Genomic DNA, 27,367 nt, shown 5'->3' with positions numbered 1-27,367 from the left:
TAGCTTAGTATTTCCAGGAGAAAAGACAGAGTTGCTGTTAGAACTCAAAATAAACTCAAAGAGAAAGTCTTTCATAAGGTTGTTGGTAATTTTGTCATTGATTCAAGCTCACCTGGAGCCTTTTCAGTAGGAAGCCTAGTACGGGTGCTTGTGATCATGGGAATCAGACTTAGACAAAATGTTCAACACAAATTATCTCATGTAATCCTCAAAACATTGCCATTATTTAGATTATTATTCCTATTAAGGAATTATTTGTATTAAAGCCAAGAGAAATGCTATTTAGTAATTTGTTTAACATGTGCACAGCAAACATGAATTAGGGTGTGATGTGGGCACTGGCTGAGGGGCCGAGTCCATTACGTGCTACTTGGTGACCAATGGGACCATTTGAAGGCAGGAAAATGGGATAATTAGTGGGATTAGTGTTTAATTAGCCGGGAATGAACCTGGGCTGAACGAGACCTGGAGTGGATGCAGGGTCATGTGAAGGGCAAAGATGTCCATGTCCTTGTTGAGGAACTGACACCAGTCTAGCTCACTAACTGTAGCAGCTTCCCTAGTCCGCTCTCCAGCACACTTGAGCCACACAGATTTGCTGGTTCTTAAAATACACTAATAAGTCTTTTCTAACCTCTAGGGTGTTTTTTACAGAGCAGACTGTCCATCTGAAATGCCTTTTTCTGTAATTCCATTCTGTCGTTGTATCTTATCCAAGTCTCACTCCCCAGAGAATCCTTCCTGAAAACCACTATCTTAGGTTTGGTTCAATGTTGAAGTTCTTCTTAATGAAATCCAATTATACCTACCTCAGCCCTATCAATGTACTTTGTGGTTATCCACTTTCTTGACCCTCACACTGTATTTAAAGTGGGTAGGTATTATGTTTGTTTTGCTCGTCATGGTCAACACAGTGGCTGGGCATGCAGAGCTATTGGCATATTGTTATTTGGTGAATATTTATTAAGAAAACAAATATGTGACCTTCAAGGCCCTTATACATACTGCACTGTACACACTTGCTTGTCATAATTTTAATTCAGACCTGGAACTACTAACACAACATATTTCTAATAGAAAGCAGTGTCTCCTCAGTCTGTTGACTGATACAAACCATATAATTCCAGTGAAGGAGAATGTTAGGGTGACAGAAAGGCTTGGGAGGGTGAATGCTTATTCACTGGTGGAGGAACAGAACAGCTGTGGGAACAATGTAGCAATCTTGCCATGGTTTGAGTTTGCTTGGCCAAGGGAGTGGCACTATTTAGAGGAGTGGCCTTGTTGGAGTGGGTGTGTAGTTTCAGGACCCTATCCTAAGGGCCTGGAAGTGAGTCTTCCACTAGCTGCCTTCAGATGAAGATGTAGAACTTTCCTGCACCATGACTGCCTGGATGCTGCCATGTCCCTGCCTTGATGATACTGGCTGAACCTCTGAACCTATAAGCCACCCCCAATTAAATGTTGCCTTTTATATATAAAACTTGCATTGGTCATGGTGCCTGCTCACAGCAGTAAAACCCTAACTAAGACAAATATACATTAGAGGCCTTGAAATAAATATAAACATATTTAAGGCATATATATATATATATATATATATATATACACACACACACATATATACACACTTGTCTGAAAATATAGAAACCAAACTCTTCATCACAACCAAATAAGCACTTCTAACCCTACTATTATCCTGCTAAAAGAATATAGCAATAAAATGAGTCCTGATGACACTCTGCTCTATCCATAGATCAGTGAGGCGCTCAGCCCTCATCAGAGGAGCTTCTCATTGCAGTAGAAGGGAATGAACAGACAGACAGATGGACAGTATGCAGAGAGTGAGAGACTTTGGAGCTCTCAGCCCAAACTCCCCTCAAGGTTCAGGGATCTGTGTGAAGAGGAGGTGGGCAGACTGTGAGAGCCAGAGGTGGTGGAGGACTCAAGGAAACAGCATCTCCCAGACACAACAGGACTGATACACGTATGAACTCATGGAGACTCTGACCGCATGCAGAGGGGCTGCACAAGGTCAAGCCAGCCAAAATCCCAACACAGAGAAGGGGAAGTTGGTACAAGTCTGATCCCAAGTTTGTTGTTCCTTTTTTGAATTTTTTTTTTTAAGAGAGAGAATTGAGTTTGTGGGTGGGAGACCAATCTCAGAGGAGTAGGGGGAAGAATATGACCCATATATATTGCATAAAATTCTAATAACTAAAAACATAAAAAGGACACTTCTAGGGTTTGAAATGGCAAAATGGAACAGCTAGCTATTTTGCCCCCTAATGGGGAACTGTTGCTATTATAATAAAAATTAGCATTAAAGACAAAAACAGAAAGTAAGTCCTCAATTCCACTTCTACAAATAGCATAAAGAGATATCTGGTCCAGCATGTATGTCAGCACATTCTTTATTAACATTTTAAAAAGTGGAGGTAATCCAAATGCCTAACAATAGAGGAGGTTTAACTTATTCAAGTAATGGTTTATTTACGACAGATTAAAATTATGTTCTGGATAATAAGGATGTGAAAAATGCCCAAGTTATAATATGACATAAAAAATTAAACTCTAGCACAACCTCAATTTGCTAGGAAAAGAAGAAAATGGAAAAGAAAAAAATTGTATGGACAGGAAATTTAAAAAGTGAAAAAACCCACTAAAATGCCATTAATGGCCATTTCTAGATGATGAGACTCCACAGGTTCAGACTGGTTCATTATGATTTTTATGCACCCTCTAATTTAAAATAACCACGGAAGCACCACAATACTTGCAGAAGGTATTTACTCCCCATTCTAATGAGCCATTCTCTTCCTAGTAAACCCTCAAGTGATTCGGGATGAGAATGTGGTCTGAGAAATTTATCATCAGGCAATCCTATGTAGAATGAATGTCCTTAAAGAAGCCTAATGACAGCCCACTGCATATCCAGGCAGTGACGCAACAGTGAAACAGTACAGTCTGTCATATACGGGGTGTTATCGACCCACATGCTACATGGCACATGATCATCTATGTTGAACTGAGCAGGTGCCAGTCTATCTATCCCCACAGCCTTGCTGAAATTAAGGCCATGTGATGTGTTCTTGAGTGTCTCTGGGTAAGACTATGCTGATGGAGAGGATACTGTTCATCATGCTTTTGTATAGGCTTTTTGAGAAAGCTTTGTTTCTAATTATTATACTTAAGACACTGGAAATTTAATTTGGCCGTTATATTGATAAAAACTTGTACCTATCTGTATGGTCACTGTAGGCAAGGTCAAATAAATTTAACCTTAGACTGTTTACGTAAAGAAATCTGAATGACTTTCACATACAGAAGGTCTTTATAGCACCTTTGGGACTTGGAATAGTCTTTGATATGAGCATACAAGGGTTAAGAGAAAGCTGGGTAAGGAAGCATGCTTACAGCCTCTTGGGAAGGCAGAAACAGGGTTTCTCAGGCCCAGGATTCAATGGCCATCTTGGGCAGTATGGCTGTGCTGGCTAGTTTTTTTTTTTTTTTTTTTTTTTTTTTTGTTAACTTGGCACCAGCTAAAATAAAGGGAATCTTAATCAAGTAAACGCTTCTACGGAATCAGCCTGTAAGCAAGTCTGTAGGACATTCTCTTGATTGACGGCTGATGTGGGAGGCCCCAGCTCGTTGTGGGCAGTGCCACCCCAGGGCAGGTGCTCCTGGGTTGATAGAAGAAAGCCAGCTGACATAAGTAGCAATCTTCCATGACATCAACTCCTGCCCTGCCCTCCTTCAGTGACATTTCAATGTGGAAATGTGAGCTGAAATAAACCCTTTCTTCCTCAAGTTACTTTTTGATCGTGTAGGTTTATCACAGCAATAGAAGCACTAAGACAGTAGTGAAATCTTTTGTCTTAGTCAAGATAAAGGCACTTCGAAAGAGAGACCCTTAATTGAGAAAATACCTCTATAAGACTGGCCTACACGCAAGCCTGTGGAGCATTTCCTTATTAATGATTGGTGAGGGAGGGCCCAGCTCACTGGGATTGGTGCCAACCCTGGGTAGGCAGTCTGAGCTGTATAAGAAAGCAGGCTGGGCAAGCCATCAGAGCTAGCCAGGAAGCAGCATCCCTGATGTCCATGCTTCAGCTCCTGCCTGAGTACCTGACCTGATCTCCCTCAGTGATGGAGTGGGGCTTCGGAGCTGGAAGCGGAGATAAACTCTGTCGGTCCCAAGTTGTTTCTGGTCATGGTCTTCTGTCACAGTAATAACTAAGATGTTAAGGAAAAGGAAAGAGTGATCCTATCAGCCACAGAAAGAAATTTATCAGGTTCTATTATAACCTACACTGAGCTTACTACAATGGAAGCTGGGGCCTTAAGAACCCTTAGGACCGAGCAATATGGACAATATCTGTAATGCTTGCTTTCTGCAACAACCCAAACTTTCAATTCTAAGCAACAACCCTCTTCCACGAACAAGTACAGGAACCATGTGATCACAGTACGCAGTGAACACTGGCTAAGTGAACACTGTATTACCCAGGACCCTCACGTGAGAAATGTGCTTGACTCTAGTTGTTTTGTTTGCTAAGCTACAGGACATTCTGAAGCCACATTCCTTCATGTGAAGAAGATATGTCTGAGCCTCTCCTCTCTTCCTCTGGAAACCAGGTAGGAAAATTTTCAAATAATATTTTCTTCAGAAAATCATGTATCTAAACAGAGTCACAGCTTAAAATATATTATAAGATAAAAATATTGTACACTTGAGTTTAAATAATTCTAAAGTAGAAAATTTTTATTGACTGAAACCAATGAACATAGACATAAAGGAACGCAAACGTTTCCTGATTTAAAATGTAAGACTGCCGCATCATTCTCTTTACAGGTGAACTTTTCACTCACAATCACTGAGGAGCGCACTGTTATTAATTTGCAGAGGTATATGTAAACCTAGCTAATTTTTAAGTCATTAAAGTTAGAAGCATTCAGGGGGAGACAGGAGCAGCACAGTGGAATTAACTCCGAGCAGTACTCGCACCATTTTAGATTTCTTTCCTGCACTGCACCTCAAGCAAAATAAAGTTGTAGGACAAATGCCAAAACATCTGGTGGCCTGTGGCTGCTTCCCTAGTTCATTGTGTAATGGGTGAGGCTCCATATTGTGCTAGGGCACACATCAAACCTTCTGCCTGCAAACCTTCACTGATCTCTGAACACAGGGCTGAGGGGAAGCAGCGAGGCAGCAGTCTGACAGGAAACCAGTATGGCACCCACGTCTTACTTCTTTCAAACAGTTTTCTCAACAATTGGTCTTGGCTCATGTGAGGATAGAAGGTGCATCAGAAGCCCAGTGCTCTTATTATGATCTCCCCTCCCTGGTATTTGTCTAAGGAGCAGTAAAGCCGTATTATCTGTAGGAATAAAGTCATTGAGTCCTCTAGAAAATATACTCGGGCAGTCTCTCTTTGATGTGAAAGAGTGAGGTGGCCGGAACGTGATGGCGAAGTCTCCAAGAACATCATGTGAGGGAATCCAGCTGTGCTTGTATGGTCTCCAGCTATTTACACAGACAAAATAAAGACAACAGTTAGTGAAGGGAAGGAACGTGCAAACCAAAGGGAGGCGGCAGTGGGAACTGTGCAGTGAACTCACACAGCATAAAGGTAACACTCAGACTGCTTTTCTCACTGTGTAAAGACATTAGGCCTTAGGCTTGTCAGTTAATGTTTTTACATTCATGAAGGAAGAAGACTTTTAAGTATTACTGTCTTAAGTGCACTCAGCTATTTTAGTAAATTGTCATTACATGGTAAGACTTTAACATTTGGTAGTTAGTGAGATGCTTTGGAAAGAAAAATGAAATAAGCTCAAAGTTAAATCTCCAAAATCTGGCATCCTCCTTTTACCCTTGGCTTTAGCCATTTTAGTGGTTATGTGGTTTAGTGTCATGTGGTTAACATGTAGTGGGCCAGTGGTCATGGGGCACATCGTGCCCTATATAAAACACTAATCCTAGCTGTCTCTTTAGTTTTCATTTTCTTCCTGATTTAGTTTTCAGATTCTCTTCATCTTGGCTTTGCCTCTTCATACTGTGAAATGTAAGGCGTTTACAGGAGTTTAAAGAATTTGGTGGGCTAGAGAGATGGCTCAGCAGTTAAAAGCAATTCCCAGCAACCACATGGTGGCTCATAACCATCTGAAATGGGATCTGATACCATCTTTTAGTGTGTCTGAAGACAGCTACAATGTACTAATATACATAAAATAAATAAATAAAAGGATTTTGCCCTATAATAAAGCATTCAAAAATAAAAATTCATTAAACCAAGGAAGCATTAGGAAACCTCTACATACTAGAAAACATTTATAAACACAGACCTTGTTGTAGAAATCGAACAGTTCCTTGTGATTGAATTCTACTAGAACCTTCTCCAGGGTCTGTAAAGAAGAAAAACAAAGGGAAAAGCATTCAGTTATATGTAGTGCACACTGCATTTCACACTCTCCAGCTAGTCTAGGAATATGGGATTCCTAGAACTTACAAAATTACTGGGTAATATTCCATCTGAGCAAAAGCTTTCAACTCTACAAAGACAGCTTTCTTTAAGTTGACTCCACAAAAGTTAATACAACATATGCTAGCAAGAGAACAATTTAATTATCTTTTTTTTAATACAAAGATAATACATGAGATTTTATTTCATCTTTCTCAGCAGCCAATGTAAAATCTAGTAAATACCATTATGCAGACACTGGACACAGCACATTTGATTGAACTCATCCAGCATTAATGTCTCATATGGGTACAGCCTCTGCCTCCGAGCACTGCCCTGACAGTTACAACCTTAACGTGCTAAGATTGTTACCTTCTTTCATGTACACTCAGCAAGCTAACAGTTAACACAACAATCTCAAAGCTAGGAGTTAGACATTTTAGATTCATCTCCATGCTTCGGAGCAACCATACTGGGTGCTGCAAATAAACCTTGTGTTTTTATCGACAGAGATCTAGTTAAGTGGATTCCCAACCAACTCAACTCTAAGTACCCAGCTGAAACAACAAGCCACGGCATTGCTAAGTACTTTATCCAATCTTCTGAAGAAGCAAAACCAATGCAGAATGCTAATAATGTGCCCCCCATGCTGAGCACTCTGCTCTGGTCACCTGACCTGGACTGAGCATCATGACAGATGAGATGGGAGGGAAGCTGTTGTAAACAGACCTTAATTCTTATCCCTAGCCAATTTCACTATATCAACTCAATTCTCAGCTTCTGTGTTGTTCTTGTAAAAAAAAATCTGTTTAGATAGTTTCCATATTAATAACAAAGTGAAAATTTTCAAACCAAGTTTTCTCCAGCTTTAGCTCAGCAGGCTGATTGAAAACCAGTACCTCTCTCTTTATGAAGCTAAAGCACTAGGGGGCCAACTTGCATAGTTCTCCACTTTCTCTCATACACACTTAAGCCTTAGAGAATGAAGAGCTGTCACCTGTGTAGCTTGGTCCCTTAAGAATGGTATAATTTATGAAGGTTGAGAACAATATTAAAAATATTCAGCTGATTTGCAAATATCATTAAACAAGCAAAAGTCTAAACAGCATGATACAACCCTCTCAGTTCCATGTCAAAAGCTAAGGGGAGTAAGTGGAAAACAACTACATAAGGACAACTGATTCGTATAACACTAACACTAACCCTAACTCAAACCCTAATCCTACCTTTAGCCCTACTCCTAACCCAAACCCTAACCCTAACCCAAACCCTAACCCAAAGCCTGACCTTGTCCCAAACCCTAACCCTAAACCAAACCCTGACTTGACCCTAACCCTAACCCTAACCAAAACCCTAAACCAAACCCTAATCCTAAACCAAACTCTAACCTTAACCCAAACTCAAACCCAAACCAAAACCCTAACCCAAAACCAAACCCTAACCAAAACGCAAACCCTAACTGAAACCCAAACCCTAATCCTAACCCAAACCCTCACCCTAACACAAACCCTGACCTTGTCCCAAACCCTAAACCTAAACTAAACCCTGACCTTGACCCAAACCCTAACCCAAACCCTGACCTTGACCCAAACCCTAACCCAAACCCAAACCCTAACCCAAACCCTAACCCAAATCCTAACCCTAACCCTAACTCAAACCCTAACTCAAACCCTAACCCTAACCCAAACCCTAAGCCTAACCCTAACCCAACACTAGACTAGGTTGTATTTTGCTTCACTCTGTTTTAAGGTGGTGTTTACTACAATGTTACACTAGGAGAAGGAATAATAGAACCCTCTTGTTGTAACAATCATAGCTGCTGTGGCATCATGTGGCAGACTAAAGAACACTCAGCTATCCTTCTACAAAGGAATTGAACTAACAAACCACAGAGCAGACCAGAATATGTCCATGAGAACCCTAGATACTCTAGTGAACACCAGTGAACTAGCTGAAAATAAAGATTAAAAAAAAAAAAAAAAAAAAAACGAGTGGAGTGAAGGTGTATGGAGAGACTGGAGCCCTGCACACCAGCAGCGAGAAAAGCCTGGGGCTGGAGATGACTCAGCAGCTGGCAGCACTGGCTGCTCTTCCAGAGGAGCTGAGTCAGGCTTCCAGCACCCACTTCAGGTGGTTCACAACTGCCTGTAGCTCAAGCTTCTCTTGGCCTCCAAGGGCACCTGCACTAAAGTGCACACCTCTGCAAATACAAAATTGAAAATAAAAACCTTAAAAGAAAAGAGCATGAAGGTTCATTAAAAGTTAAAAGTAGAGGTGGAAGAGATGGTTCAGCTGTCAGGAGTGAATACTGCTCTCACAGAGGACACAGTTCAGTCCTAGTAAAACAAAGATTTGTAAGGGTTTTGGGGGTAGACTTTTATGGAGACTCAGATGTGTAGGCGAGAGGATCTGGATGTCATTTTACAAGATCACATGGAACAATCCAGTTTTTAAGTCCTACTTAAATATTTAAAAACAATGTATATGAATGTGCCTTCATGTATGTCTGTGCCCATGTGCATGTGTGGCACCCCTGGAGGCCGGAGGACAGTGTCTGTGGACATTCTCTTTCACTGTCTACATGGGCTATGGAGGTTTTGTCCATTAAGAGAAGTAAGCCTTTAACAGCCTCTCTCCACTTTAACATCCATACAAATCAGTGGCTGCTCTGACCGGACCAAGAAGAAAGAAAAGCAGTTACATTCAAGAAGACTGTGTTTTGGAGATGCTGCTCTTTGGGGTAACTGGATATCTAAAATCTTTTCCTCAACTTTATATCCTTCTGCCTTTTGAGTCAATTCATGGATCACTAGCATTTGTGCTGAGAGAGAAGGGAAAGGTTGAAATTTAACTGTCACCTCAGCTACCACCACTGTAACAATGGATTTTGTGGAAGAAAAGAACAAAAAAGCCCAGCTGAAGTAGCTTCATGGACTGAAATTGGAGGAGGGATTCTGCACCTGCTTCCTGTCTACCACTGTCACCAAAAAGCGCTCTTGGATGTGTTGACCTCACAGCAGTTCAGGTTTGATGCCAACAGTGTAGACAGAGGCTCACAGGTGTTGAAAAACACTGTGGAGCCCTAAGTTCCACCTATTTCTCTTCCCGGTCCTAACCCAGGCTCTGTCCTGGGCTGACATCATCTCTCTTGAACTCACACAGTGGAACACTAACCCTCGAACACAGATACCACTGCACCTGCGGACAGAACTGGAGATGTGTGTGTGTGTGTGTGTGTGTGTGTGTGTGTGTGTGTGTGTACTTCTATATATTTATATATTATATATGTATTTATATATGTATTTATATTTTTTTAAATATTTTTTCAATTTTATTAAAACCAGAATGTGGATGCCTTATTCCTCTTAGAAGGGAGAACAAAACACTCAGGGGAGGAAATACAAGGTCAAGTAGAGGAGCAGGGATTGAAGAAAAGATCTACAGAGACTGCCTCACCTGGTGAACCACCCCATATGCAGCCACCAAACCCAAGCACTATTACTGATGCCAAGAAGTGTTTTCTGGCAGGAATCAGATACGGATGCCTCCTCAGGTCTCTGCCAAAGTCAAATAGATACAGCTGAGCATGTTTGCAGCTAACTATCAGACTGAACACGGGGACCCCAATGAAAGAGCTAGAGAAAGGACTGAAGGAGCTGAAAGGTTTGCAAACTCATGGGAAGAACAACATCATCAACCAGAGATATATTGAAGAGTAGTCAGAAGAGTGGACCCTAAGTCAGCATCTCTTGAAGCGGAGATGAGGACAGATACATGTATAAGGCAAACACAATGTAAAGACACCAGCGGGAGACGGTAATTTTCTAGCCAAGAAGAAAGGCTTCAGAAGCCCAATACTCCACAGCAGCCTCGAGGTTGCTGATTCAGGTCAGATAAGAAATGATGACTTGGCTCTTTCTCTTCTGGTCCCAGGAGCTTCGGGAGCTGCGGGTTACTGTGCAGACATGGCCAAGTCCAAGAACCACACCACATACAACCAGTCCCACAAATGGCACAGAAATGGCATCAAGAAACCACAGTAACAAAGATACTAATCTCTTAAGGGGGTTGACCCCAAGTTCCTGAAGAACATGAGCTTTGCCAAGAAGCACAACAAGAGAGGCCTGGAGAAGATGCAGCCTATCAATGCAAAGGCAGTGAGCGCACGCACAGACGCCATCAAGGCCCTTGTGAAGCCTGAGGCCTTCAATCCCAAGATGCCAAAGGGCCCCAGCCGAAAGCTCAGCCGTTTGGCTTTCATCGCTCACCCCAAGCTTGGGAAGAGGATTCAAAGCTACATAGCCAGGAGTCGTAGGCTCTGCCAACCAAAGCCCCAGGTTCAAACCAAGGCAGAGGCCAAAGCTCCAGCTCAGGCCCAGCCTTTGGCTCCAGCTCAGGATCCCAAAGGTGCCCAGGCCCCTGTGAAGGCTCCGTAGAAATGGCTCCTGCAGTGTGAAGACAGACAGACGACTGTGACACACCCACCTACACACTACTGCAGATGACCAGTGTCCTGTGCTGCTTTTACAAATAAACTAGAGACAAGGAAGAAAAGGAAATGATGACTTTGTGTGATGGTCACAGTGAAAGAGAAAAGGAAGTGTGTGTTTGGGGTGGGGTTAGGAGGTCATTACTCCATAGAAAGATGAAGACTGTTTGCCAGTATGTTGGAAGCAGATGTCAGAGGGACAGGACAGGTCAGCAACATGAGGGCAGCAGACTTGGAAGGCATATCAAAAAGGGCTCAGAGAGGCAGACATCACCCAGAAAACACAAGAAGTAGGTCTGGAAAAGACACTAGTGAGTCACTGACACTTAAAACTGAGCGCACAAGACCTCCCCGTGAAAAGCATGGAGCACAAGAAAGGAACATGTCCGGGCGCCATGGTTAGGGGAGGGAGGTTCTGGATAAATGCTGAGTAACCCCAGCTTTACACATGCCTCCTACTGTTATTCTGAAGTGTGATATTTATTATATGAATTACTGGTTATTTATTACAATGAATCAGTAAGTCGTTATACAAACAATAAAACCAGGTAGTTTGTTTTAAAATATGCCTTCAACCTTCCATTTTCCTGTCACCAACATCAGTGAGTAACTGATGTCACTGACACTGTGAACTAGACAGACAGAGACTAAAAGATTTCCTCTCTCCCTCTCCTGCCTTATACGTAAGATTACAGCTAAAAATCCAAGTATGAAATTCACTGTTTCTACCATTTGGGCTAACCATGTACTTTAATACGCCAAACGAGATGTTTTGTACTTGACCTGAAAACACGGAGAATGAAAATGAACAAGAGTCTCTCTGCCAACGTCTTGAGAGAGATCACTTTTGCTGTCCCTCTTCATTTTTAATTTGTAATCTTATCCACCAGCACTTGGATAATGCTGCTCATGCCCATTAGCAAAATTCCCATGGAAATAGAATTTACTCAGGTCTTCACAAAGGTCTGACTAGATGAAAGATGACACTAAAAATATCTTCTGCTTTCCCATTAGTGAGGAACACAAATACATTTTGAAAAGAGAAATGCACCAATTTTGTCACAAATTATCTAAGCAGAAATAATAAGAATATTTCAGATAAGAACTGATATTTATATTGCTTTGCTTTCAAACCTAAATTGAGTATCAAAATTAGAGTTGTTACAATTATCCTTTCACTTAGAGGGCCACAAAGGCAGAATACTTCTGCAAGAGAACAGCTACCAGCTCTTGCTCTGTAGGACCAAAGACACTTTGGTGGGTCCCTGGAGAGGTTTTCTTTTGGGGAGAGAAACCTAAGCAGAAAGTATGTAAATAATATTCCACCTACTAAATGAGCTCATGGAACAAACATCATTAGGTACCATTGATTAAGTAGATATCTTTGTAGATTTTATGGCTATACTATATGTAACTAGAGATAACTGTAAATATAGTCCAGCATATTTACCATTACCAGTGACTTACTGTCTTTATCAAGTTGTATTCAGAAAAGAACAACACAATGTCAGCGCTGAACAGAACAATGAAGCTTTAAACTCTATATGTACAAGCACTGGCCATTTCTCTCTCCCACAACATTCGATCGTTCAAGAATCTTTGAGCTACATGTGTATTATTGATGTGAAGCATCTTCATCTCCCAAGACTTTTTTGTTTGTTTGACTTAAGAAGTAAGGACACTGACAAGTATACCTGTACTGGCAAATAAAGCCTCTGGACTCAGGAAGTTAAAACACAAAATGTTAACTAGAAAGTGCTTTACCAGTAACCCTGCTTAATCTCCTAAGTGTTGTAAAAAACCTGCTCTAAGAAGACAAAAGAAAGCATACACATGACAAAATGGACAGGCCGTCATCCATGCACTGCCCCATGGACATGGTGTAAGTGGATGCAGACTTTGATTTCAATGTCAAAATGGTTCAGAGGGGGAAATCCTCTTTCCATGATGTGCACAATGATTTCCACTTAACACAGAAATATATGTGAACTAGGACTATGGTAAAATGAACAATAAGTATAGATTGTGAGGTGTCTAATTATCTTAAGTAAGAAGAATAATATAATGTAAGGCTAAAGGTTTCAATTTCCCAAAAATATGGTGAAAAAACTTTAGTGAAATGTCTTATCTCTGATAATAAAAACCAAACAACCACAACAAAACAAGCCACTGTGAAATTTTTACAAAAGCTACATAATATTATAAATTTAAAACTTCAAACAAAGGAATAAAAGTATTATCAATGAACATATGAGATACAGAATGCAGCAATAGAAATGGTCATTGTCACTGGTGCAGAGCTGACTTCTGCTACTTCCAAAGTCTCATGGAAAATACTGCCAAGTCCAGCAATTTTCCAAAACTCATAACCATGACCCTGCTCCATGACGAGGCATTCTGAGAACCTGAGTTTACATCAAAGATGATGAATGTTAAAAAAGACATCTGCAACCAATACATAGGATGCAAGCCAGAAAAGGCTCTTTTCAAATTAAAGCAACCAACCATATCACAACTTTCTAGAAAACCTTGGCAAATGCTCATGTGCTTTAGAATCCAATAGCATATAAACTACAAAAGCAAACTCTACGCCCCTTAGTGTAGCATTCACCAAAATTTATCCCATGTTTCGAAGAGACTCAACTTCAGACATCACCTTGCATACAGATGGATGTGGTACCAAGGAAAGTACCATCAGGGTCCCACACACTCGTTGGTCTTATCTTGGATTCTTGGTGCTCTAGTATCATCCCAACAGAGTGTATGTACACATGCATACACTCCCACACACTTCAGCTGACACCAAATCATCTTCCTCTGGAAACACACTGACCACAGAGTCTATTAGAAAGTGGATTTTGTGTAAAGAATGACAATATTTTTCAATTCGATTATAGTACTTGTCTCTATTTAAAAAATATTAGACCTAATTACATAGCCATTAACCTATGACTACTGATTCTCAATAAATATGGGAAAAATGACTCTTACCTCAAGCTGGTTAAAGCAGAAAATGTGGTGCTTTTTTTAATATTTAACCAAAAAGAAAATATAGTAGTTTGGCTGCCAACATGGTAACAAAACAGTGTGTGTCCATTTTCACTACATTTAGTGGGTACCAATCATCCTGGCTGTTTGACCTGTGATCTGCATAACACTCTTCACTCTGGTTAGCACATATTTTACTCTTCTGCAGATAAAACTAAAGCATGCGTGACAGCCCTGCCAGCAGATCTCTTCTCTAAGGTGGACAGTGTACTACATATGCTTGGAGCCAACCAAACGTATCCCATGTGGTATTCATTGACTGCGATGTATTATGCGTGTGCCAATATGTCAAGATGATATTCAGTTTTGGTGTGAATACATTTAGCCATGGTTACTGAATCTAATCAGCTAAATAAGAAGTTTAAATATCGTTACACAAATCTCTTTAAATAGTGACAGTTCATAATATATTAGATATTACAGGTGATGCTTTTATGTTTTCTGGAAAATGGAAATTATAAGCACTCCCACTGAAGCATTATCATTTGGAAGAGCTGTATTACTTCCAAGAATGCTTTAGTATCCTGGTTGAGGGACTCTGGGTACACAACAAATGCAAAACTAGACTCATATTGTTTCCAGAATGCAGTGTAAAAGACTTGCAGTTCAACAGCCAGATTCTGGAATCTGTTCTCTTCTTAAAACCAGTACTGGAGTTAGAGAGAAAAATCTGTGTGATACACTTGAACTTTTGAAAACTATTTGTCCTAAATTAAGTAACCTACAAAAAACATAGTTAAAGAATATGCCAGCTCCTTCCTTCTCCCCCATTTCTCTGCTCAAGTGCTTTTTCTTTATTTTTCATGATGTCTTCCTGGGCTGGAAAACTCATCTCCTAGACTCTATAGGCATTAACCACTATGTCCAACTGATTTGATTCCTCAAGAAAAAAAAAAAAAGTGCTGTTAAATCAGTTTCAAAGAAAGAGGACCAATGTGTCCCCTCCATCTCAAAACTGAGTTACCCTTTACCCTTATCTGCTTCGAAGGTGCTTCAGCAGAATGAAACAGATAAACTCAGCACTTGCTCAGTTATGAAGTGGTACTTAATCACCCACGACTAGCTGACAATCCACATTACTCCAGTGGAACAGGAAGTACTAATTTCATCCCAAATACCTTGGAACTCAATTCCCTAACGACAGTCAGGTATAAAAAACAAAATATGATAGAAGATGGAACCAAAGCAGCAACTGTCCAGAGGCCACTTTAACCTGCCACCGGCCCTGTTCAGAACATATTACGACGACCATAAATGAAATCACATTCCTATAGCATTAGATCCTTGTGAACTGTGATTGTTAAGATCATCCTGGATTCTCCTGAACTAGTGATGTACAGCCCACAGAAGTCAGTGGCTTTAACAAGCCAGAGCCTTTCTAACCCTCATAGGAGCCTGTCAACAGCACTTTATGTTTACTACGTGAGCCTGTGGCAGCTGCTGTGAGTTCAGCACAGACACCACCACCACTCAGTCTGTACCACAATACTCGAGACAACGATGGAATGTGTGTTTTACAGATGAGAAGGAGTACCATTGAAGAATTCAGCTTACTTTTTTAAATAGCAGTCTTATAGAAATTCTCATATGTTATTCAATTCATTATTCATTCAGGGTGAGTAATTCAGTCACAGGGCTATATGCTTCACAGTGAATTCTAGAATATTCCCGCCACCTCAAAGCAACTTCAGACCTCTAGCCACTGCCTGCTAACACTGCTAATTGCTCTTCTCCCTACCTTCAAGCCCTGTGCAGCCAGCAATCCAGTCTTTATCGACTTTCCTATTCTTAAAACAATATAAAAATTTAATATGACCATATAGAAGTGATTTTATGACTAACTTCATCTACTGTGTTTCCATGACATATCTACATAGTATATAACGCTAAGCAAACGAACAAAAAAGCCCAATTAAGTAACTGAAATTGTTGGAACTAGATTTTATAATTCAGATTTAACAAGCCATGTATGATACAAACACATGCCTAAACACAGTACAGAACAAACAATGCTGACACGATTCCATTTTCTTTGACAATTAAAATATATAATACCACATGAGCATGACTCACAAACACATTTTATTTATTTTAAAATCTAATTTTAAAAAGTATTTTTCCTCCTCCTGGAAACCTGTTACTCATATTTCAAACTCTTGAAATGTCACCTCCTCTGTGAAACCTTCTTTGAGTCTTCCCAGCTCCCACCACCCTAGATGCCGCTTAGTTACTGGCACGCAGTGAGGTTTCTGTTAGTTCTTGCCACACTGTGCTGCAATGGAAGCTCCCACATCATGCAGTAAACTGCTTGACAGCAGGGAAGTATCATATATATATACATATATATATATACATATATATGTATGTATGTATGTATATGTATACATATATATATATATCTAATGTAGAACACGGACAATACGGTATCTCAGTCTTATTAAACATACACTTTACCACTGAGTTATATTCTAAGTTCCTGATACGAACAGTTAATCCTAGGATTCATTTTTATCTATAGATGTTCCTAAGGCTTTTTGGTGGCCATTTCTAAAATTTTGTGTTCTACAAGTTCAAACAATGATGAAAAAAACACTCTACAAAAGGGTCTTAGGGTTTTACTGCTGTGAAGAGACACCATGAGCACGCAACTCTTAAAAAGGAAAACACTTAATTGGGCTGGCTTACAGTCCATTATCATCATGGTGGGAAGTATGGTGGCACACAGACAGACATGGTATAGGAGAGACAGCTGAAAGTTCTCCGTGTGGATCCAAAGACAGCAGGAAGTGACTGTGAGCCGCTTCTGAGCCTTCACAGTCCATCCCTAGTGACACACCTCCTCTAAGGCCACAACTCCTAATGTACCACTCCTTATGGGCCTATGGAGTCATTTTATTCAAACCACCACAGAAAGTAAAGAACGATGAATAATTTAAGCAATAGCTTCAAACATAACACTATGCACTAGTCACACTATGCTAGGTGCTTCATACCTATGAACTTATAGAATTCCCACATCAATCCCATGAACTATAATTATCTTCATTAGATGTGAGGAATCTGAAGCACAAAGATTAGTTTAGGCGACTTAAGTCCTCACAACCAAGCAGGCTGGCAGTCAAGTTCTAGCCAGGTAGCAAGGCCCCAGAAGCCTATGCTTGTCAACTGCTCTGTAATGCTCTGGGTTTTGAGACACCATGGGAAGGAAAAGCAACTTTGGGGGAGACAGCTCAGACAGGAGTCCTAGGTACAGTGCTTTTTTCTGAGCTGTGGCTTTTTCTATTGTTAGGTCACTGTAAGAATAGCTCTACCCTCAGGCTTAGTGGGATTATTAGCACAACCTGTAATATACCTAAGTCCATTCCTGTAAGATACTAACACAACTAAGGCAGTGAATCTGTACTTAAACTGTGAAGATGCTGAGCTTCCCTTAGTCTTAGGTGATTTCACCTCAACCACCTTGAGTATTTTCACTTCCCTTATAATAAAGATGCTATTTTAAATAAATCCATTTTAGTGTATGAGTTTTCAATATACATATTTTCAAAGTAATAAACCTAAGAGAAATGGAAATTATGTGATCATGTAACTACATCTCTAATTTATTCCATATATGAAGTTATAGAGATGTAAAGAACAGTGGATTATATTTATATTCACCAGGTTAATGCTGGTTATTTAATAGCTTCTTTTCATTCTTGTTAGTAAATGCTTCTCAGCTTTTCAACTATATCTACATTAGCAACGTATTTTTAAAAACACTATTTAAAGGGCAAACTCAACCTTATCACTGACCCACACTGAAAATGCCCAGCACTGCAGAACAAGTAGTCTTAAAATAAATATGAGAAGCCTGTTACTCATATTTCACTCTTGAAATGTCACCTCCTCTGTGAAACCTTCTTTGAGACTTCCCAGCTCCTACCACCCTAGACCCCTGCTTCACTGTTCTTGAAACAGTGAGGTTTCTGTTAGTTCTTGCTATGATGTGCTGCAAAGGATGCTTTCCCACCATGCAGTAACCCCTTGATGTCAAGGCAGTATCACAAATATCAGTATCCAGCATCTAAGGTAGAACGCAGACATTATAGGTTATCTTCCCCTGTCCTCCTCCGCTGGGCATTTCTAACCTGTAAAATGAATGTCTAGAATTAACTGTGAAAATGAAAGTGTCTGAGGAATAGTCTTATACTACCTAAATTGATTCAGTTTACTGATTTTTTTTTAAACATTTCCTCTGAAAGCCAGGAGTCAATAAAGCCAGGGCTGAGTTCCACCATTTTAAGTACAGAATTATGTGCACACACATTAAGGTGGCTCAGAGCAAATCTGGCCAACTGCAGCATCAACCATAATGATCAAGGTCTAACAATGGAAAAGAACCTATATGAACTATGACCTCTACTGCATTCATGGATTTAACTTCCTGATTACATATTTTCTTTAACCCTATCAGTCTAACTCATTAGATATGTTCTGGTGCTTTGACAATTTGTATAAAATATGTTTATAAGCAACATGCTAAAGTATTAGGGCTACAGCAATGATAACCACACACAGCTCTTGCTTTACCTGAACTTAAATGAGCAACCAAGATGAACAGTAAGAACAAAATAACTTGAAAGCTGCAACAGTCAAGAAACTGTAGTCAACAGAAAACTCAAGATCCTAGTAGAAATGACAGGTAATCCAGGACCAGAAATAGAAGTTCTTGGGAAGAAGGCAAGGTAGGAAGAACATTAAGAAGGAATAGGCTGATGTGATAATAATCTCAGCTAGAGGTAACAGGTCTGACCTAGGGTAGATGCCGTAGAAAACTAAGAGAAAAATACATGCATTTAAGAATAAGATCTGGAAAACTCAGTAACTCTTTCAATAGAAATGTGTGCAATACAAGGTGTTAAGAATGAAAGACAAGCATCAGGCTCAGGTAAATGGTGAGTAAACCCATCTGCTTAGATAAGATGGGCGTAAAGGAAGAAGGTTGGGGGGGTTATCTTGGGTTTCTATTGCTGTAATGAAACACTATCACTCTCTCTCTCTCTCTCTCTCTCTCTCTCTCTCTCTCTCACACACACACACACACACACACACACACACCCACCCACACACACACACACACGAATGGGGAGAAAAGGGTTCATTTGGCTTACACTGTCATAGCACTGTTCATCATCGAAGGAAATAAGGACAGGAACTCAAACAGGCCAGGAACCTGGAGGCAGAGGTCATGGAGGAACCCTGCTTACTGGCTTGCTCCTCATGGCTTGCTCAGCCTTTTTTTCTTATAGAACCCAGGACCACCAGCCCAGGAGTAGCAGCACCCACAATGACCCAGGTCCTCCCCAACAACCACTAATTAAGAAAATGCCCTACAGGCTTGCTTACAGCTCATCCTTATTAAAAGCCTTGTCTTAACTGAGGTTCTTGCCTCCCAGATGACTTCAGCTTGTGCTGAGATAAAACTATCCAGCACAGTGAGGAAACTATGAGTTCAACTTAACACTGATTTGGAAGTATCTTTGGATAATCAAGGAGAAAAAAGAATCCACAAGCTATTTAATACACAAACTCTAGATTAGAAGCCTGAGTCCTAGACATAAACTTGAAGGCCTAAGGACAGGGGAGCAGTTAACAATTTGAGTTAAAGACTACAGGACAGTAACTGGAGACAACTGATAATAAATATTGAAGTCACAACCATTAAGGGAATATTTCGAGATAAACCAAAAGAGAGCTGTCACTGCTTCTGGAGAGTTCCAAGAGGAACAACCGGGATAATAACTGTACAATAACCCAACAGAAAGAACAGTAATGTTTATTCTAGATTCAGGGACAAGGTTGGATGTTACTGACAACAACAAAAGCTTGTTTGGTGGCATGGTAGGGAGAAGCCAAGCCCAGTAAGGTCATTCAGTGACCAGGGGTTGATCTATTAGAACCCAGATGTCACATCAGAATGGCTGTCAGTTTTCAAAACTAAAGGCTTTACTGGATCATAGCCATTCTCATTTATGACACTGTCTAAGGCTGTACCTTGCCATGGCTACTTCTGTATTACAGTCACAGGACTGAGTGTTCAGCAAGCCTGACCTATTTCTGATGTGGCTTTTTAGGGAGGTTTGCTAATCACTTTGTCACGATGTCTTAGGTCATTAGTTGCCTGAGCAGCACGTGCGGTGCTCCGTGATTGCGCTGCCTGGAAGGACAGGTTGCTTGTCCATCCCGAGTAAGCAGGACCTGAATCAACAACGTAATTGCTCATTTCAGTGAAGTCAGGCCTTCGCTGTCCTCTGACACTTCTCTGTTTTATAAGAAAGGCTGATGACAGTTTCAGAGGCTTTGGATAAACAGAATCCACCACCCAGAAGCTCATATTTATACGAATTTCACAAATGCCAGTAATGACTAAGTAAACTTAATGAATAAGTACAATCTTAATATTGACATGTTCAAAAAAGAGAAGTGTGTTCCCAAGGTTTCTCTCTCTCTTTTTAATAGCTTATTAGTAATGGAGTTGGGGTTTTTTCTCAAACCACGAGTGGTTAATCCCAAGTATTTTATTTCATGTATTCATATGACGTCAATAGAAATGTATTTGAGTTTTTGGAAATTCAGTAAGAAGCCAGAGGTCGGCTGGGAAGCGTTCCGGCAGGCTGTTCTCCTTCTGCTTATGACATGTGGCCTTGCTGAATGACTCACGGCGTAACCAAGTCTTACATTTGGTTTAATGCTTCGTATCTGTTACTGATTAGAGGCTAAGTGCTTTGCTAGCTTAGTCATTAATGTTAATGAATTTTGTGACCCAGGCCAACTTAATAAAACTAACTTTAAAATGCCCTGCTAAGTAAGATGGTCTCAATAATAATTTTGAACTCCAAATTGTGCTGGAAAATAAACAAAGGCATTTCCTACCTGAATGTGGGCAAATGCCAAACTGGTGTGAGCATTTATCCAGCGTATTACCCTGCGACTGTGGGTCACATGTGGCTGCTTCATCATCACAGGCTAATGCAAGAGGGACTGAAGACAGAACATTCCCCAAAAGGCTTGAGAACAGTGTAAATACGTTACTTCTGGCAGAGTGCTGCTAAGCATGTACGCCCTGGGACCGGAAGTCCAGAACAGGAGGGGAACAATGAAGATGCCCCCCAGCCCCAAATCTAAGCAAAAGCCTGTTAGTCCCAAAGTGGTAACAAGAGATCTTTACTTGCAAATCAGATCTGAGTTAACCAATATAAAACTGTAAGGTTGCTAGATATACGGTAGGTGCTGTAAAAAAAAAAAATTTGTGCCGTGTAATTGAAAGAAAAGTCAATGGCTTTGTTTCCCCCCCCCCTGTATTCTCTTTGTTTCTATTTGGTTGATTTCTACCCAAAGTTTGACTATTTTTTGCCTTCTACTCTTCTTGGGTGAGTTTGCTTCTTTTTGTTCTAGAGCTCTCAGGTGTGCTGTTAAGTCTTTATTATTATTATTATTGTTTATTGGATACATTTTATTTACATTTACCTCCTTTCCTGGTCTTTCCTTCATAAACCCCCTATCCCATCTCCCTCCCCCTGCTTCTATGAGGGCGCTCCCCCACCCACCCACCCTCTCCCACCTCCCCGCCCTTCCCTGACATTCCCCTACACTGCGGCATAGAACTTCGGCAGGACCAAGGGCTTCTCTTCCATTGATGCCCAACAAGGCCAAACTCTGCTACATATGCAGCTGGAGCCATGCGTCCATCCATTTGTACTTTTTAGATACTGGTTTAGTCCCTGGGAATTCTGGCTGGTTGGTATTGTTGTTCTTATATGGTTGCAAACCCCTTCAGCTCCTTCAATTCTTTCTCTAGCTCCTCTATTGGGGATCCCATTCTCAGTCCAATGGTTGGCTCTGCCTCTGTATTTGTCAGGCTCTGGCAGAGCCTCTCAGGAGAAAAGCTATATCAGGCTCCTGTCAGCATGCTTGACATATTCAGTAATATTGTCTGGGTTTGGTGGCTGTACATGGGCTGGATCTCCAGGTGGGGCAGTCTCTGGATGACCTTGCTTCAGTCTCTGCTTCAAACTTTGTCTCCATATTTCCTCCTGTGGATATTTTTGTTCCCCCATCTAAGAAAGACTGGAGCATCTTCACTTTGGTCTTCCTTCTTGAGCTTCATGTGGTCTGTGAATTGTGTCTTGGGTAATCTGAGCTTTTGGGTTAATATTCACTTATCAGTGAATGCATACCATGTGTGTCTGCTTTGTAAAAACAAAATGTTTGCACAGGTGTCTGACTCTATTGCATAAACATGATCAGCTGTCACTTTTTGTCTCTTTGTTATTGAAGACAGAGTCTCTCTATGGATCTCATAGAGATCTGCTTGCCTCTGCTTTCTGAGTGCTGGGATTAAAGGTTTGGCCACTATGCCTGACCAGAATCACTTTTTAAACAGTATTATTTCTAGAGGGAAAAAGGGTAACACACAAAATACTGAGCTTTAGGCAAGAGCATGGAGAGTTAGTCTCTTTTCTTATATACTGTTATTTCAAGTTAAAATCACAACTAGCTATTTTTAACTTCTCATAAGCACAGACCACCAAAACAGTAAAGTTGTATTACCGTTTTAAAAATATTCATAAATTAATGTCTGTAATAGACTGACTATAAAATTCATTTCAGTGCTGACTAAATCCAGAAATTAAGATATAGTATTAAAATTAAAAACATTTTCCTAGCTCTTTTCAACACAAGAAAACAAGATGATCTATTGCCCTGAACCCAGGTTTTAACTGAGACTTAAGGATTTAACTTACTCATGGAGGCTGTGTTGCCATATGTCTTTTTTTCATAGTATGATCTTACCTCAAATTCAGATAATATCTCAGATCACAAGAATCACCATGTTTTACATTTAGATGACACACATATTTTTAGGGAGCTTAAGATATTCTGCAAGATCTGCCAGAAGTGATATCTCTTTACATGAAACTCCAGACCGGTAGAAAATATTTATCAACCAAGGTGAGTGACACATTACCAATAGGACACAGTGTGTGGACCTAACTGTCTTTAAAGGGCATGGCAGTGCGGTCTTTATCACAAACACATGGAACTCAGAAATGCACACACTTCCATTTTAAAATTAAGCCAGGCCTGTCCTTTCTATGACTTGAAATTAATGGTTTCTTAGTCACTGATAAATGAGGTGACAGAAGAGTTGCAGAAAATAAAATCTTGGCGCGCTAAGTGCTACCCTGAAGGTCATAGTAATGTGAGGTGCTGTGGAATGGGATGTCACATTACAGATCTAGGATGTCAGTGAAAAGATGCCCTTACCAGATGAACTCTCGAAACAGTAATTTCTGTGCTCCTAAAGAGAATGAACTAGAATACCAAGTAGAACCTTTGCTTTATACATATATTCAAAAATTTACCTGAATTATATCAGGATGAATTTGTTGGGAGAAAATTCTTTTTTGTTCTCCAAGCAGCTCATCCTGTAATTTGTCAGAATCCATCTGAGAACACACACTGGGAAGGAAGACCTGAGTGGGTCCTACAGCAGGACCACTCTAGGGTCAGGCATGATTTTGACTAGAATTAGGCTCACTCTTTGGATAAAACAGTTTTCTCTAATTTTTTCCAGGAAGTGTAACTCCAATTCATATATATCTTAATATCTAATTAATATTAACTAAGAAAAAATTTTATCATCAAAATATGAACTAATGACTTTCTAAAATACCTATTGTGTATATAAGCACACTATGATTTATGGTGTATGCTGAGCTCATTTGAACAGTATCTGACACTTCTGTTCTCAGATACTTTTCACATAAATTACTGTGCATATTTTGCTTATATATTACTAAAGAGATTCTAAGAAACCACAGAAAATTTGACTCATGACAATATCAAGCCAACAGTAAACAATTTTGAAATAATTAAAAAAAAATATTTTTAGTTATGAGAACATTAAATCTATGAAATACTTCAATCTTTCCCTTTCTATCTCAGCTCTTTCTGCTGGTGACTGAAATACATTTCCAGGGCTCTGTTTGCAACTATTCTATTTTTTTTTAAATGGAAAAATGGTCCCTAATAATACTTATTTACATTAGCCATTTTCAATGTAAGTTTGAAAAATATCTGAGAACAGAAGTGTCAAATACTGTGCAAATGGGCTCAACACGCGTCATAAATCATTACAGGGATGACTAACAAGGTCATAAAATAACTTCCATTTTGTGGTAGAAAACACAAAGAATAAAAAGCTTACTTTAGAGTAAAACAATTGGGAACTCAAAGACTTGCCAACCACCACTTCAACAATAATCTAATTTACAGTGGGTACATTTATACATTTTATAACAATTAATATACTTGAAAAAAAAACTGATGCTACAAGATCAGTAACAAGACAGAGACATTCATTTCTCATTCTCTCTTTACACAGTAATAGAAGCTGCAGCAAGGACAGCTGAGCAACTAGAAGAAATAAAGGATATCTAAGCTGTAAAGAAAAAATTCAAGTCAACCATGTTTTGCGAATAGTACAATTCTCTAAACAGAAGAAACTAAATACTTCATGACCAAATTGTTAGATCTTATAAAGAAATTCAGCACAGTTGCGGAATACAAATGTCAGAATACAGAAAGCAACTTCATTTTTATACACCAACAATGAAGTTACCGGGAAAGAAATTAAGAAAGCAAGACACTTAAAACATTTAGAAAAACAGTAGCTTAAAAAGTAAGAGGTATTTACAAGAAAGATTATAAAACACAGATAAATAAAATGGCAGAGGGTACACAGAAGAATGGGGAAGTGTCCTATGCTCACGGGTCAGAAAACTCTGCAAAGCAATCTACAGAATCAATGTAATTTCTTTGTAACATAGCTTTCTACATCAAAAGAAGGAAAGAATCCTAGAATTGGATGAAACCAAAAGAGACCCAGAAAAGTCAGAGTGATGCTGGAGAGGAAAGGAGAAAACTCTCTCTCTCTCTCTCTCTCTCTCTGTGTGTGTGTGTGTGTGTGTGTGTGAGAGAGAGAGAGAGAGAGAGAGAGAGAGAGAGAGAGAGAGAGAGAGAGAGAATGTGTGTGTGTGTGTGTGTGTGTGTTGACCAAACCTTAAAATTTGGAAGACGAAGGGGCACAGTAGTGCAAGAGAACTCAGAAATTATTCCACATTCATACAGCCATTGATTTTTGATGAAGACTTCAAAAATAGCAAGTATTGTCAGTAAATGTTGCTGGCCATGTTGGATATCAAAATAAAATAAAATAAAATAAAGAATGCAGATTCCATCAGCTCAAACGCTAACCGATCATCTCAGAATGTTACATCTCAAACTATGAAAATAGCAAATAAAATATTCCCAGACTTTAACATGCTGCAACATTCCCAATAGGAGCCTAAAGGCACAAAAGGAAAAAAAGATAAATAAAATTTTTATAAAATTAAGAAATTTTTATACAGCAAAGAAAAAATTTATAAAAATAAGACAACTATACAATAGGAGAAAATAAAAATTATTCATCAACAAGAAATTAATATTCAAAATATACATGAGGCTAAAATTCTGAACAGAAGTAAAACAAGCAGTCCACTTGAGGCATGAGCTAAGGACTGAACAGGCACCAAAGGAGACAGAGGAGCTGCTAACAAACACATGAACGTGCCCAGTTCACCACCACAAATGTCCACACCAAAACCACAATGGCTCATCTTCTCATCACGGTTGGGATGTTGAGTATATGTGTGCACGTATTTTATACATGCATCTATATATTTTCACACATATATGTATACATATATATGAAATCAAGAAAAAGCCACATGCCGGGGTGAGGGGAGAACAGATGTTCAGTGTGGATGAGGATTCCGGCTGGATCTTTAGTGCCACAGGGTAACTAGTGGATACATTAATTTATGAGGTACTTGAAAAGTGACAAGATGAGCAACAAATAAAGACAACTAATGACTGAGTAAACAGAGTCTTAGTATTCAGACCTGATTATTATGCATTGTGTACATGTGCTAAATTACCATGATGTATTTGCCACAGGTATGTGCAAATGCTGTGCCTGAATTAAAAAAAAAAAAAAAAAAAAAAAAAAAAAAAAAACTGGCCCTGAAGTCAATCTTCAAGTTCTTAAAAATACCATACTTAATTGCTAATGATGAAAACTGTTAATAATGCCCTCTTAGGATAAAGGCACACATATCTCCTCTTAGTTCTAACCATGAGTATTTCAATGGCTATTTCTTTCAACTTAATTTCAAAGTAGAGCATAAATTTTTCTACAATATGTATTTAATTTCCACTTTTATAAAAGTATATTAATTGATATGAGGCTAGTCTTCCAGGGATGTGGAAAAAATTTAATATAATAGTATTGAAGTCAACTTTGAGTCAACCTTGAACTTCAATTCAACAACTGGTCCCAAACAGAACAAAGTGAATGGAAATACTGGTCAGAATAATATAGCATCTAGAGATTTAAAGTATGGGCTCTTCGGTTCAAATGTTTGTGTGAGCGTTTGATTTCCATCATTTGCTACTTGTGAGGCCTCATACAAAGTAATTAACCTTTCATCCCAACCCTCCTTATCTTTAAAGCAAGAACAGCAGTAAATTGCCTCAAATTTTGTGGTGAAGCTAGTATGACATGTAAATGGTTTAGAATAGTAAATGCTATAAATCAGGTACTCAAGGACTTTTAGCTAGTATAGTGACTAAACTAAAGGAAGCAGGGTAATTAATCCCAAAGTGCAGATGCTAAGAATGTTGGGTCGGCAGCACTAGAGATTGAAGAGAGTTCTGTAAGATGCAGAACAGAGCTCCCAAGACCACAGCACGGAGAGACCGGTGAGTACTTCTCTCTTGTGGGGTAGCATGCATAGCATCTTCTGGCACTAGGAAAGCCAGCCAGTAGTGATGAAGCTTTCGGGTCAGTGTCCACTTGGCTTTTTCATGTTTACAACTTAAGTAATATCTTCAGTAATAGTGTCTTACCATCAAATTCTGGAGGTTAACCAAGATCAATGTTTGGAGGTCTGTGGGAACCCATTGGCCAATAACTCAGAGGTAACGCTTCTTGGAACTTGGTTTTTATTTGGTCACATGTGTCTAGTTGAGGTACTGCTCCCAATCCTCACAGTGAATGTGACAGCATGTGGAAGGCCTGTGGAAGATCAAGCCAAACAACAACCCAGTACGAAGGGGAGCGGGTAGTGAGCATGAAGCCCTATCCACGTGAGGCACTACTAGGACCTAACAGCTGCTGGGGGAGAAGAGTCAGCTTCCTGTCATGGTGGGCCAACCATGCTCAGGATCAGGCTCCGCAAGCATGAGTAATTAGGCAACACAAAATGGACTCACAAACACG

General features: G+C 39.8%; 1 protein-coding gene across 1 annotated transcript in view; it reads right to left on the bottom strand.

The window, feature by feature from the left end:
* Positions 1-4,741: 4,741 nt before the first annotated feature.
* Positions 4,742-27,367, bottom strand: part of COMMD10 (COMM domain containing 10) — a 129,694-nt gene continuing 107,068 nt past the window's right edge. The window contains exons 6-7 of the mRNA XM_080919722.1: positions 6,346-6,405; positions 4,742-5,524 (exon numbers count right to left, since the gene is read on the bottom strand). Coding sequence (XP_080775848.1) covers positions 5,486-5,524; positions 6,346-6,405 — 99 coding nt within the window. The 3' untranslated portion in view covers positions 4,742-5,485. The remainder of the gene's footprint in view (positions 5,525-6,345; positions 6,406-27,367) is intronic.

The sequence above is a fragment of the Micromys minutus genome (assembly GCF_963924665.1).
Source record: "Micromys minutus genome assembly, chromosome: 8".
NCBI classification, from domain to species: domain Eukaryota; kingdom Metazoa; phylum Chordata; class Mammalia; order Rodentia; family Muridae; genus Micromys; species Micromys minutus.
Note: the sequence above shows the minus strand (reverse complement) of the source record. Positions and strands in the feature narration are given on the sequence as shown.